At 53.6% G+C, this 12,880-nt stretch overlaps 1 protein-coding gene across 1 annotated transcript; it reads left to right on the top strand.

The window, feature by feature from the left end:
• Positions 1 to 4,175: 4,175 nt before the first annotated feature.
• On the top strand, positions 4,176 to 12,880 carry LOC148834082 (sulfotransferase 1C2-like). Its single transcript, XM_088917818.1, has 7 exons — positions 4,176 to 4,539; positions 5,104 to 5,232; positions 6,002 to 6,099; positions 7,576 to 7,702; positions 9,585 to 9,679; positions 11,651 to 11,831; positions 12,480 to 12,880. The coding sequence occupies exons 1-7, from the start codon at positions 4,356 to 4,358 to the stop codon at positions 12,590 to 12,592; spliced, it is 927 nt and encodes a 308-aa protein (XP_088773944.1). The 5' UTR covers positions 4,176 to 4,355; the 3' UTR covers positions 12,593 to 12,880.

Here is a 12,880-nt window from a genome sequence, read left to right as displayed (position 1 = left end):
CGCATCTCCCACAATGCCCTGCTTCGCCCAAGGACCGCCTCTCCCACAATGCCCCGCTTCTCTCACGGACTGCCTCTCCCACAATGCCCCGCTTCTCTCATGGACTGCCTCTCCCACAATGCCCCGCTTCTCTCACGGACTGCCTCTCCCACAATGCCCCGCTTCTCTCACGGACTGCCTCTCCCACAATCCACCGCTTCTCTCACGGACTGCCTCTCCCACAATGCCCCGCTTCTCTCACGGACTGCCTCTCCCACAATGCCCCGCTTCTCTCACGGACTGCCTCTCCCACAATCCACCGCTTCTCTCACGGACTGCCTCTCCCACAATCCACCGCTTCTCTCACGGACTGCCTCTCCCACAATGCCCTGCTTCTCCCAAGGACCGCCTCTCCCACAATGCCAGTGCAGTCTGAAGGACTGACTCTCCCACAATGCCCTGCTGCTCTCAAGCACCGACTCTCCCACAATGCCCCGCTGCTCTCAAGGACCGCCTCTCCCACAATGCCCCGCTTCTCCCCAGGACCACCTCTCCCACAATGCCCCGCTTCTCCCAAGGACCGCCTCTCCCACAATCCACCGCTTCTCTCACGGACCGCCTCTCCCACAATGCCCCGCTTCTCTCACGGACCGCCTCTCCCACAATGCCCCGCTTCTCCCATGCACCGCCTCTCCCACAATGCCCTGCTTCTCCCAAGGACCGCCTCTCCCACAATCCACCGCTTCTCTCACAGACCGCCTCTCCCACAATGCCCCGCTTCTCCCAAGGACCGCCTCTCCCACAATGCCCCACTTCTTCCAAGGACCGCCTCTCCCACAATCCACCGCTTCTCTCACAGACCGCCTCTCCCACAATGCCCCGCTTCTCTCACGGACCGCCTCTCCCACAATGCCCCGCTTCTCCCATGCACCGCCTCTCCCACAATGCCCTGCTTCTCCCAAGGACCGCCTCTCCCACAATCCACCGCTTCTCTCACAGACCGCCTCTCCCACAATGCCCCGCTTCTCCCAAGGACCGCCTCTCCCACAATGCCCCACTTCTTCCAAGGACCGCCTCTCCCACAATCCACCGCTTCTCTCACAGACCGCCTCTCCCACAATGCCCCGCTTCTCCCAAGGACCGCCTCTCCCACAATGCCCCACTTCTTCCAAGGACCGCCTCTCCCACAATCCACCGCTTCTCTCACAGACCGCCTCTCCCACAATGCCCCACTTCTTCCAAGGACCGCCTCTCCCACAATGCCCTGCTTCTCTCAAGGATCGCCTCTCCCACAATGCCCTGCTTCTCTCTCGGACCGCCTCTCCCACAATGCCAGTGCAGTCTGAAGGACTGACTCTCCCACAATGCCTTACTTCTCTGATGGACTGCAGCCCCCACGGAACCTGTCTATTATGAATGACTACAGCTCCCACAATGCCTGTCTACTCTGAATGACTACAGCTCCCACAATGCCTGTCTACTCTGAATGACTACACCTCCCATAATGATTGTCTGCACCTTCCACAACGCACTAAATAGGAGAAAATAAAGATTTATTCAACCTAAATCTGTTTGTGCGAATCACTTTCTGGGGCTGTGGGGGGCAGTGTGACCCTGACTGTGTTCAGTAGTGCACTCTCTCCCTGATCTCTGCTGTGTTCTCCTCTGACTCTCAGTCTGGCTGGGGTCTCAGTGTTCAGTGTTCAGTACTGCACTCTCTCCCTGATCTCTGCTGTGTTCTCCTCTGACAGTCTGGCTGGGGTCTCAGTGTTCAGTGTTCAGTACTGCACTCTCTCCCTGATCTCTGCTGTGTTCTCCTCTGACTCTCAGTCTGGCTGGGGTCTCAGTGTTGAGTGTTCAGTACTGCACTCTCTCCCTGATCTCTGCTGTGTTCTCCTCTGACAGTCTGGCTGGGGTCTCAGTGTTCAGTGTTCAGTACTGCACTCTCTCCCTGATCTCTGCTGTGTTCTCCTCTGACTCTCAGTCTGGCTGGGGTCTCAGTGTTGAGTGTTCAGTACTGCACTCTCTCCCTGATCTCTGCTGTGTTCTCCTCTGACTCTCAGTCTGGCTGCGGTCTCAGTGTTCAGTGTTGAGTGTTCAGTACTGCATTCTCTCTCCCTGATCTCTGCTGTGTTCTCCTCTGACAGTCTGGCTGGGGTCTCAGTGTTGAGTGTTCAGCACTGCACTCTCTCTCTGATCTCTGCTGTGTTCTCCTCTGACAGTCTGGCTGGGGTCTCAGTGTTCAGTGTTGAGTGTTCAGTGTTCTCTGCTCTCTCTCACTTCCACAGTCCAGAAACATTTCCTGGCTGTTCCGTGATCCTCCCCCCTCTGTTCCTCTGGGCCTGCTGGTTTGGGGCTGTTGTCTAGCCACCCCCTGCTGATTGAACTCGAAGTCTGTTTCCCTCCTGGACCTCAGCCAGCCTGAGTTCAGGGAGAGGTTCTGAAAACACACCTCGCCTCTCGACCCTAAACACACAGCCTCTGACACTCCCACACAGAGTGAACAGCACACCTGTCTGTCTCTCTGTCTGTGTCTGACAGCGGGCCTGTCTGTCTCTCTGTCTGTGGGCTGGTGGTGTGTCTGACAGCGGGCCTGTCTGTCTCTCTGTCTGTGGGCTGGTGGTGTGTCTGACAGCGGGCCTGTCTGTCTCTCTGTCTGTGGGCTGGTGGTGTGTCTGACAGCGGGCCTGTCTATCTCTCTGTCTGTGGGCTGGTGGTCCCCTGTGTCTGACAGCGGGCCTGTCTGTCTCTCTGTCTGTGGGCTGGTGGTGTATCTGACAGCGGGCCTGTCTGTCTCTCTGTCTGTGGGCTGGTGGTGTGTCTGACAGCGGGCCTGTCTGTCTCTCTGTCTGTGGGCTGGTGGTGTGTCTGACAGCGGGCCTGTCTGTCTCTCTGTCTGTGGGCTGGTGGTGTGTCTGACAGCGGGCCTGTCTATCTCTCTGTCTGTGGGCTGGTGGTCCCCTGTGTCTGACAGCGGGCCTGTCTGTCTCTCTGTCTGTGGGCTGGTGGTGTATCTGACAGCGGGCCTGTCTGTCTCTCTATCTGTGGGCTGGTGGTTTGTCTGACAGCAGACCTGTCTGTCTCTCTGTCTGTGGGCTGGTGGTGTGTCTGACAGCGGGCCTGTCTGTCTCTCTGTCTGTGGGCTGGTGGTGTGTCTGACAGCGGGCCTGTCTATCTCTCTGTCTGTGGGCTGGTGGTCCCCTGTGTCTGACAGCGGGCCTGTCTGTCTCTCTGTCTGTGGGCTGGTGGTGTGTCTGACAGCAGACCTGTCTGTCTCTCTGTTGTGGGCTGGTGGTGTGTCTGACAGCGGGCCTGTCTGTGGGCTGGTGGTGTGTCTGACAGCAGACCTGTCTGTCTCTCTGTCTGTGGGCTGGTGGTCCCCTGTGTCTGACAGCGGGCCTGTCTGTCTCTCTGTCTGTGGGGCTGGTGGTCCCCTGTGTCTGACAGCGGGCCTGTCTGTCTCTCTGTCTGTGGGCTGGTGGTGTGTCTGACAGCGGGCCTGTCTGTCTCTCTGTCTGTGGGCTGGTGGTGTGTCTGACAGCGGGCCTGTCTGTCTCTCTGTCTGTGGGCTGGTGGTGTGTCTGACAGCGGGCCTGTCTGTCTCTCTGTCTGTGGGCTGGTGGTCCCCTGTGTCTGACAGCGGGCCTGTCTGTCTCTCTGTTGTGGGCTGGTGGTCCCCTGTGTCTGACAGCGGGCCTGTCTGTCTCTGTCTGTGGGGCTGGTGGTCCCCTGTGTCTGACAGCGGGCCTGTCTGTCTCTCTGTTGTGGGCTGGTGGTGTGTCTGACAGCGGGCCTGTCTGTCTCTCTGTTGTGGGCTGGTGGTGTGTCTGACAGCAGGCCTGTCTGTCTCAGATCAGAGATGACGTTTATTTCCCTCTCCTGAGCCTCAGCCAGTCTGAGTCCATCAGGAGGTTCTGACAGTGTGCAGATCAAACACAGACTGCTGAGCTCACGAGAAGGTCTTACTGGAGACCTAGAGACCACAAGCTACACAGACAGTCTCTCAGACACAGGGGACAGAGAGAGACAGACAGACTAACAGACACAGGAGACAGAGACAGACAGACAGACTAGCAGACACTGGGGACAGAGAGAGACAGACAGACTAGCAGACACAGGGGAAAGAGAGAGAGACTAGCAGACACAGGGGACAGAGAAACAGAGACAGACAGACTAGCAGACCCAGGGGACAGAGAGACAGACAGACACAGGGGACAGAGAGACAGAGAGACAGAGAGACAGAGAGAGACAAACTTGCAGACACAGGGGACAGAGAGACAGACAGACAGAGGGGACAGAGAGAGACAGGCAGACACAGGTCAGTGCTGCTCCTGACAGTCTGCGCTCTGCTCCAGAGAGACGGTCAGTCCCAGGACATGATGGAGGACAAGCTGAGCTACTCGCAGGCCATCCAGCAGGCTGGGGACAGTCTGTATCGCTTCCCCCTGCGGCCAGTGGCGGGCGTCCCTCTGATGAGCCTGATCGCAGACAGCTGGGACAGCATCTCGGCCTTCAGCCCTGACCCCTCGGACCTCCTCATCGCCACCTACCCCAAAGCAGGCAAGACACCCGCTGACCGCTGACACACAGACCACTGACCGCTGACACACTGACTGACCACTGACCACTGATACACTGACTGACCGCTGACACACTGACTGATACACTGACACACTGACTGACCGCTGACACACTGACCACTGACACACTGACTGACCACTGACCACTGATACACTGACTGACCACTGACACACTGACTGATACACTGACACACTGACTGACCGCTGACACACTGACCACTGACACACTGACTGACCACTGACCACTGATACACTGACTGACCACTGACACACTGACTGACACACTGACTGACCGCTGACACACTGACTGACCACTGACACACTGACCACTGACACACTGACTGACCACTGACCACTGACACACTGACTGATACACTGACACACTGACTGACCGCTGACACACTGACCACTGACACACTGATTGACCGCTGACACACTGACATGCTGACTGACCACTGACCACTGACACACTGACTGACCGCTGGCCACACTGGAACTCTGACTGACCACACACACCTTGACTGACCGCCTGTCTGTCTCTCAGGCACGACCTGGACTCAGGAGATTGTCGATCTGATTCTGCATGATGGAGATGCAGAGATCTGTGGACAGGCTCCCAACCCTGTGAGGATGCCCTTTCTAGAGATCACCTCCCCTCCGATCTCCCCCTCAGGTAGTGAGCGTGTCTGTACTGAGTGTGTGTGTCTGTACTCTGTGTGTCTGTACTGTACTGTGTGTCTGTACTGTGTCTGTACTGTACTGTGTGTGTCTGTACTGTGTGTGTCTGTACTGTGAGTGTCTGTACTGTGTCTGTACTGTGTGTGTCTGTACTGTACTGTGTGTGTCTGTACTGTGTGTGTCTGTACTGTGTCTGTACTGTGTGTGTCTGTACTGTACTGTGTGTGTCTGTACTGTGAGTGTCTGTACTGTACTGTGAGTGTCTGTACTGTACTGTGTGTGTCTGTACTGTGAGTGTGTCTGTACTGAGTGTGTCTGTACTGTACTGTGTGTGTCTGTACTGTGAGTGTGTCTGTACTGAGTGTGTCTGTACTGTGAGTGTGTCTGTACTGTACTGTGTGTGTCTGTACTGTGTCTGTACTGTACTGTGTGTGTCTGTACTGTGAGTGTGTCTGTACTGAGTGTGTCTGTACTGTACTGTGTGTCTGTACTGTGAGTGTCTGTACTGAGTGTGTCTGTACTGTACTGTGAGTGTCTGTACTGTACTGTGTGTGTCTGTACTGTGAGTGTCTGTACTGAGCGGGTCTGTACTGAGTGTGTCTGTACTGCACTGTGTGTGTCTGTACTGAGTGTGTCTGTACTGCACTGTGTGTGTCTGTACTGTGTGTACTGTACTGTGTGTGTCTCTCCCTGTGTATAACAGTGTGTAGTGGTGTATACTGTATACAGTATATGTCTGTCTCTGTACTGTGTCCTGCCTGCAGGACTGGAGCTGCTCAGAAACCTGTCTCCACCCAGAGTCATCAAGACTCACCTCCCACTGCAGCTGGTGCCCAAAGCATTCTGGGAAAACAGGTGCAAGGTGAGAGACAGAGAGACTGACCCCAGTCAGTGTGTCTGTATTAACCCCTCTCTCTCTCACTGCAGTGTTAATGTACTGGAGTGTCCAGTCAGTGTGTGTGTATTAACCCCTCTCTCTCTCAGTGCAGTGTTAATGTACTGGAGTGTCCAGTCAGTGTGTCTGTATTAACCCCTCTCTCTCTCAGTGCAGTGTTAATGTACTGGAGTGTCCAGTCAGTGTGTCTGTATTAACCCCTCTCTCTCTCAGTGCAGTGTTAATGTACTGGAGTGTCCAGTCAGTGTGTCTGTATTAACCCCTCTCTCTCTCACTGCAGTGTTAATGTACTGGAGTGTCCAGTCAGTGTGTGTGTATTAACCCCTCTCTCTCTCAGTGCAGTGTTAATGTACTGGAGTGTCCAGTCAGTGTGTCTGTATTAACCCCTCTCTCTCTCAGTGCAGTGTTAATGTACTGGAGTGTCCAGTCAGTGTGTCTGTATTAACCCCTCTCTCTCAGTGCAGTGTTAATGTACTTGAGTGTCCAGTCAGTGTGTGTGTATTAACCCCTCTCTCTCTCAGTGCAGTGTTAATGTACTGGAGTGTCCAGTCAGTGTGTCTGTATGAACCCCTCTCTCTCTCAGTGCAGTGTTAATGTACTGGAGTGTCCAGTCAGTGTGTGTGTATTAACCCCTCTCTCTCAGTGCAGTGTTAATGTACTGGAGTGTCCAGTCAGTGTGTCTGTATTAACCCCTCTCTCTCTCATACAGTGTTAATGTACTGGAGTGTCCAGTCAGTGTGTCTGTATTAACCCCTCTCTCTCTCAGTGCAGTGTTAATGTACTGGAGTGTCCAGAAAGTGTGTCTGTATTAACCCCTCTCTCTCTCAGTGCAGTGTTAATGTACTGGAGTGTCCAGTCAGTGTGTGTGTATTAAACCCTCTCTCTCAGTGCAGTGTTAATGTACTGGAGTGTCCAGTCAGTGTGTCTGAATTAACCCCTCTCTCTCTCATACAGTGTTAATGTACTGGAGTGTCCAGTCAGTGTGTATTAACCCCTCTCTCTCTCAGTGCAGTGTTAATGTACTGGAGTGTCCAGTCAGTGTGTCTGTATTAACCCCTCTCTCTCAGTGCAGTGTTAATGTACTGGAGTGTCCAGTCAGTGTGTCTGTATGAACCCCTCTCTCTCTCAGTGCAGTGTTAATGTACTGGAGTGTCCAGTCAGTGTGTCTGTATTAACCCCTCTCTCTCTCAGTGCAGTGTTAATGTACTGGAGTGTCCAGTCAGTGTGTCTGTATTAACCCCTGTCTCTCTCTCAGTGCAGTGTTAATGTACTGGAGTGTCCAGTCAGTGTGTCTGTATTAACCCCTCTCTCTCTCAGTGTAGTGTTAATGTACTGGAGTGTCCAGTCAGTGTGTCTGTATTAACCCCTCTCTCTCAGTGCAGTGTTAATGTACTGGAGTGTCCAGTCAGTGTGTCTGTATTAACCCCTCTCTCTCTCTTACAGGTGATCTATGTGGCTCGCAATGCGAAGGATAACCTGGTCTCCTATTTCCACTTCGACAGGATGAACAAGACTCAGCCAGAACCGGGCCCCTGGGATCAGTACATCCTCAAGTTCATGAGGGGAGAATGTACGGTCCTCTTCCTCTCCGCCATGCTCTTCATCAGTGTTAAAAGCTGCTGAGCTGCTCAGACCTCTGGGTGGTGCTCACAGCCTGTCCAGACAAGTAGTGTCTTCTCTCCCCCACCAGGGGGCAGTACATCAGCCCAGTGCGACCGCAGTGTGTGTGTGTTGCTGTGTGAGTGGGCAGCTTGTTGTGTTGAGGGGGCGTTCAGTGTGGTTAGAGGTCAGAACCCTTCCAAGGCTCAATGAGCTCCCTAAGTCTGGATCTGTTGTGCTGCAGGAATCTCCAATCCAGGACAACCTGGGATACATCGTTGTAGGAGCTGTATTGATCAGTACAGATCCCAGGACACTGTCAGTAAGAGTAGGGGTGTCCAGTCCGCTGGTCAGTACAGATCCCAGGACACTGTCAGTAAGAGTAGGGGTGTCCAGTCCGCTGGTCAGTACAGATCCCAGGACACTGTCAGTAAGAGTAGGGGTGTCCAGTCCGCTGGTCAGTACAGATCCCAGGACACTGTCAGTAAGAGTAGGGGTGTCCAGTCCGCTGGTCGGTACAGATCCCAGGACACTGTCAGTAAGAGTAGGAGTGTCCAGTCCGCTGGTCAGTACAGATCCCAGGACACTGTCAGTAAGAGTAGGGGTGTCCAGTCCGCTGGTCGGTACAGATCCCAGGACACTGTCGGTAAGAGTAGGGGTGTCCAGTCCGCTGGTCGGTACAGATCCCAGGACACTGTCGGTAAGAGTAGGAGTGTCCAGTCCGCTGGTCAGTACAGATCCCAGGACACTGTCGGTAAGAGTAGGGGTGTCCAGTCCGCTGGTCAGTACAGATCCCAGGACACTGTCAGTAAGAGTAGGGGTGTCCAGTCCGCTGGTCAGTACAGACCCCAGGACACTGTCAGTAAGAGTAGGGGTGTCCAGTCCGCTGGTCAGTACAGATCCCAGGACACTGTCAGTAAGAGTAGGGGTGTCCAGTCCGCTGGTCAGTACAGACCCCAGGACACTGTCAGTAAGAGTAGGGGTGTCCAGTCCGCTGGTCAGTACAGATCCCAGGACACTGTCAGTAAGAGTAGGGGTGTCCAGTCCGCTGGTCAGTACAGATCCCAGGACACTGTCAGTAAGAGTAGGGGTGTCCAGTCCGCTGGTCAGTACAGATCCCAGGACACTGTCAGTAAGAGTAGGGGTGTCCAGTCCACTGGTCAGTACAGACCCCAGGACACTGTCAGTAAGAGTAGGGGTCTCCAGTCCTCTGGTCAGTACAGATCCCAGGACACTGTCAGTAAGAGTAGGGGTGTCCAGTCCGCTGGTCAGTACAGATCCCAGGACACTGTCAGTAAGAGTAGGGGTGTCCTGACTGCTGGTCAGTACAGACCCCAGGACACTGTCAGTAAGAGTAGGGGTGTCCAGTCCGCTGGTCAGTACAGACCCCAGGACACTGTCAGTAAGAGTAGGGGTGTCCAGTCCGCTGGTCAGTACAGATCCCAGGACACTGTCAGTAAGAGCAGGGCCTGTCTCACCCTCTCTCTCATCGTGTTCCTGTCTCTCCCTGTCTCTTTCTCTGTGTGCCTGTCTCACCCTCTTTCTCTCCCTGTGTGCCTGTCTCTCTCTCTTTCCCTGTTTACCTGACTCACCCCTCTCTCCCTGTCTCACCCTCTCTCTCCCTGTGTTCCTGTCTCTCCCTGTCTCTCTCTCCCTGTGTGCCTGTCTCTCCCTGTCTCTCTCTCTGTGTGCTTGTCTCACCCTCTCTCTCCCTGTGTGCCTGTCTCTCCCTGTCTCTCTCTCTCTGTGTGCTTGTCTCACCCTCTCTCTCCCTGTGTGCCTGTCTCTCCCTGTCTCTCTCTCTGTGTGCTTGTCTCACCCTCTCTCTCCCTGTGTGCCTGTCTGTCTCTCAGTGTCCTGGGGCTCCTGGTATGATCATGTGAAGGGTTACTGGCAGCAGAAGGACATCAGGAACATCCTCTTCCTCTTCTATGAAGACATGAAGGAGGTAGGACTCTGGAGGAGAGTGACCCCAGCACTGTCCACCACTCACTGACCCCTTACTGGAAGAGTAGCAGGGGACCCTTCCTCTCACTGGACAGATCAAACAGCACTGACCCCTCTCTCTCTCCTGTCTGTCTGTACTGACCCCTCTCTCTCTCTCCTATCTATCTGTACTGACCCCTCTCTCTCTCCTGTCTATCTGTACTTACCCCTCTCTCTCTCTGCTGTCTGTCTGTACTGACCCCTCTCTCTCTCTGCTGTCTGTCTGTACTGACCCCTCTCTCTCTCCTGTCTCTCTGTACTGACCCCTCTCTCTCTCTCCTGTCTGTCTGTAGTGACCCCTCTCTCTCTCTCTCTTTCCTGTCTGTCTGTAGTGACCCCTCTCTCTCTCTCCTGTCTGTCTGTACTGACCCCTCTCTCTCTCTCCTGTCTCTCTGTACTTACCCCTCTCTCTCTCCTTTCTGTCTGTACTTACCCCTCTCTCTCTCCTTTCTGTCCATACTGACCCCTCTCTCTCTTTGTCTCTCATGTCTGTCTGTAGTGACCCCTCTCTCTCTCTTTTTCCTGTCTGTCTGTACTGACCCCTCTCTCTCTTTCTCTCCTGTCTGTTTGACTGACCACTCTCTCTCTCTGTTGTCTGTCTGTAGTGACACCTCTCTCTCTCCTGTCTGTCTGTACTGACCCCTCTCTCTCTCTCTCCTGTCTCTCTGTACTGACCCCCCTCTCTCTCTCTTTCCTGTCTGTCTGTACTGACCCCTCTCTCTCCTGTCTGTCTGTACTGACCCCTCTCTCTCTTTCTCTCCTGTCTGTTTGACTGACCACTCTCTCTCTCTGCTGTCTGTCTGTAGTGACCCCTCTCTCTCTCCTGTCTGTCTGTACTGACCCCTCTCTCTCTCTCTCCTGTCTCTCTGTACTGACCCCCCTCTCTCTCTCTTTCCTGTCTGTCTGTACTGACCCCTCTCTCTCCTGTCTGTCTGTACTGACCCCTCTCTCTCTTTCTCTCCTGTCTGTTTGACTGACCACTCTCTCTCTCTGCTGTCTGTCTGTAGTGACCCCTCTCTCTCTCCTTCCTGTCTGTCTGTACTGACCCCTCTCTCTCTCTCCTGTCTGTCTGTAGTGACCCCTCTCTCTCTCTCTCCTGTCTCTCTGTACTGACCCCTCTCTCTCTCTCTCCTCTCTCTGTACTGACCCCTCTCTCTCTCTCCTGTCTGTCTGTAGTGACCCCTCTCTCTCTTTCCTGTCTGTCTGTACTGACCCCTCTCTCTATCTCTCTCCTGTCTGTCTGTACTTACCCCACTCTCTCTCTCCTGTCTGTCTGTAGTGACCCCTCTCTCTCTCCTGTCTCTCTGTACTTACCCCTCTCTCTATCTCTCTCCTGTCTGTCTGTACTTACCCCTCTCTCTCTCCTTTCTGTCCGTACTGACCCCTCTCTCTCTTTGTCTCTCATGTCTGTCTGTAGTGACCCCTCTCTCTCTCTTTTTCCTGTCTGTCTGTACTGACCCCCCTCTCTCTCCTGTCTGTCTGTACTGACCCCTCTCTCTCTTTCTCTCCTGTCTGTTTGACTGACCACTCTCTCTCTCTGCTGTCTGTCTGTAGTGACACCTCTCTCTCTCCTGTCTGTCTGTACTGACCCCTCTCTCTCTCCTGTCTCTCTGTACTGACCCCCCTCTCTCTCTCTTTCCTGTCTGTCTGTACTGACCCCTCTCTCTCCTGTCTGTCTGTACTGACCCCTCTCTCTCTTTCTCTCCTGTCTGTTTGACTGACCCCTCTCTCTCTTTCCTGTCTGTCTGTAGTGACCCCTCTCTCTCTCCTTCCTGTCTGTCTGTACTGACCCCTCTCTCTCTCTCCTGTCTGTCTGTAGTGACCCCTCTCTCTCCTGTCTGTCTATAGTGACCCCTATCTCTCTCTCCCTCCTGTCTGTCTGTACTGACCCCCTTCTCTCTCTCCTGTCTGTATATCGTGTGTATATTCCCAGAATCCTCGGCGTGAGGTAGTTCGTATTATGGAGTATCTGGGTCGGTCACTGCCTGATGATGTCATCGACAAGATCGTTGACCTCACTTCCTTCCAGAGCATGAAGGAGAATCCAATGACCAACTACACCTTCATCCCTCATAGTGTGATGGACCCCTCTATCTCCCCCTTCATGAGGAAAGGTCAGTGTCTCTCAGTCAGTGTGTGTGTATTAACCCCTCTCTCTCTCAGTGCAGTGTTAATGTACTGGAGTGTCCAGTCAGTGTGTGTATTAACCCCTCTCTCTCAGTGCAGTGTTAATGTACTGGAGTGTCCAGTCAGTGTGTCTGTATTAACCCCTCTCTCTCTCAGTGCAGTGTTAATGTACTGGAGTGTCCAGTCAGTGTGTGTGTATTAACCCCTCTCTCTCTCAGTGCAGTGTTAATGTACTGGAGTGTCCAGTCAGTGTGTCTGTATTAACCCCTCTCTCTCTCTCAGTGCAGTGTTAATGTACTGGAGTGTCCAGTCAGTGTGTCTGTATTAACCCCTCTCTCTCTCAGTGCAGTGTTAATGTACTGGAGTGTCCAGTCAGTGTGTGTGTATTAACCCCTCTCTCTCTCAGTGCAGTGTTAATGTACTGGAGTGTCCAGTCAGTGTGTCTGTATTAACCCCTCTCTCTCTCTCAGTGCAGTGTTAATGTACTGGAGTGTCCAGTCAGTGTGTGTGTATTAACCCCTCTCTCTCTCAGTGCAGTGTTAATGTACTGGAGTGTCCAGTCAGTGTATTAACCTCTCTCTCTCTCTCTCTCTCTCTCTCTCTCTCTCTCTCTCTCTCTCTCTCTCTCTCTCCAGGAGAGGTGGGTGACTGGGTCAATCACTTCTCTCCCTCTCAGTCTGAGATGTTTGATGAAGACTATGAGCGACAGATGTCTGGGACCAACATCCCTTTCCGGAGTGGGATCTGAGGGGCTCGCTGTTGCTCATTCCTGACCTGCATCTGTGTCAATTCCGAGAGAAAGAGTAGAGACAGAGATGTCCATCTGTCTTGAAGACCAGTGTCTGTCTTCAGTGTCTCCATTTCTAACAGAGGGACTACAACATCCAGAATACCTTCTCCTCTCCCACAGTCCTCTCTGATTCAGAGACTACAGCTCCCATAATTCCCTCCTACAGAAAGACCAGCAGGCTGCAGCGAACCTCATTAATTCCACACATACTGCACCCTCTTTCAGAGACCGGAGGCGACGATGAGA

The sequence above is a fragment of the Atractosteus spatula genome, chromosome 5, assembly GCF_055471065.1.
Source record: "Atractosteus spatula isolate fAtrSpa1 chromosome 5, fAtrSpa1.hap1, whole genome shotgun sequence".
NCBI lineage: Eukaryota > Metazoa > Chordata > Actinopteri > Semionotiformes > Lepisosteidae > Atractosteus > Atractosteus spatula.
Note: the sequence above shows the minus strand (reverse complement) of the source record. Positions and strands in the feature narration are given on the sequence as shown.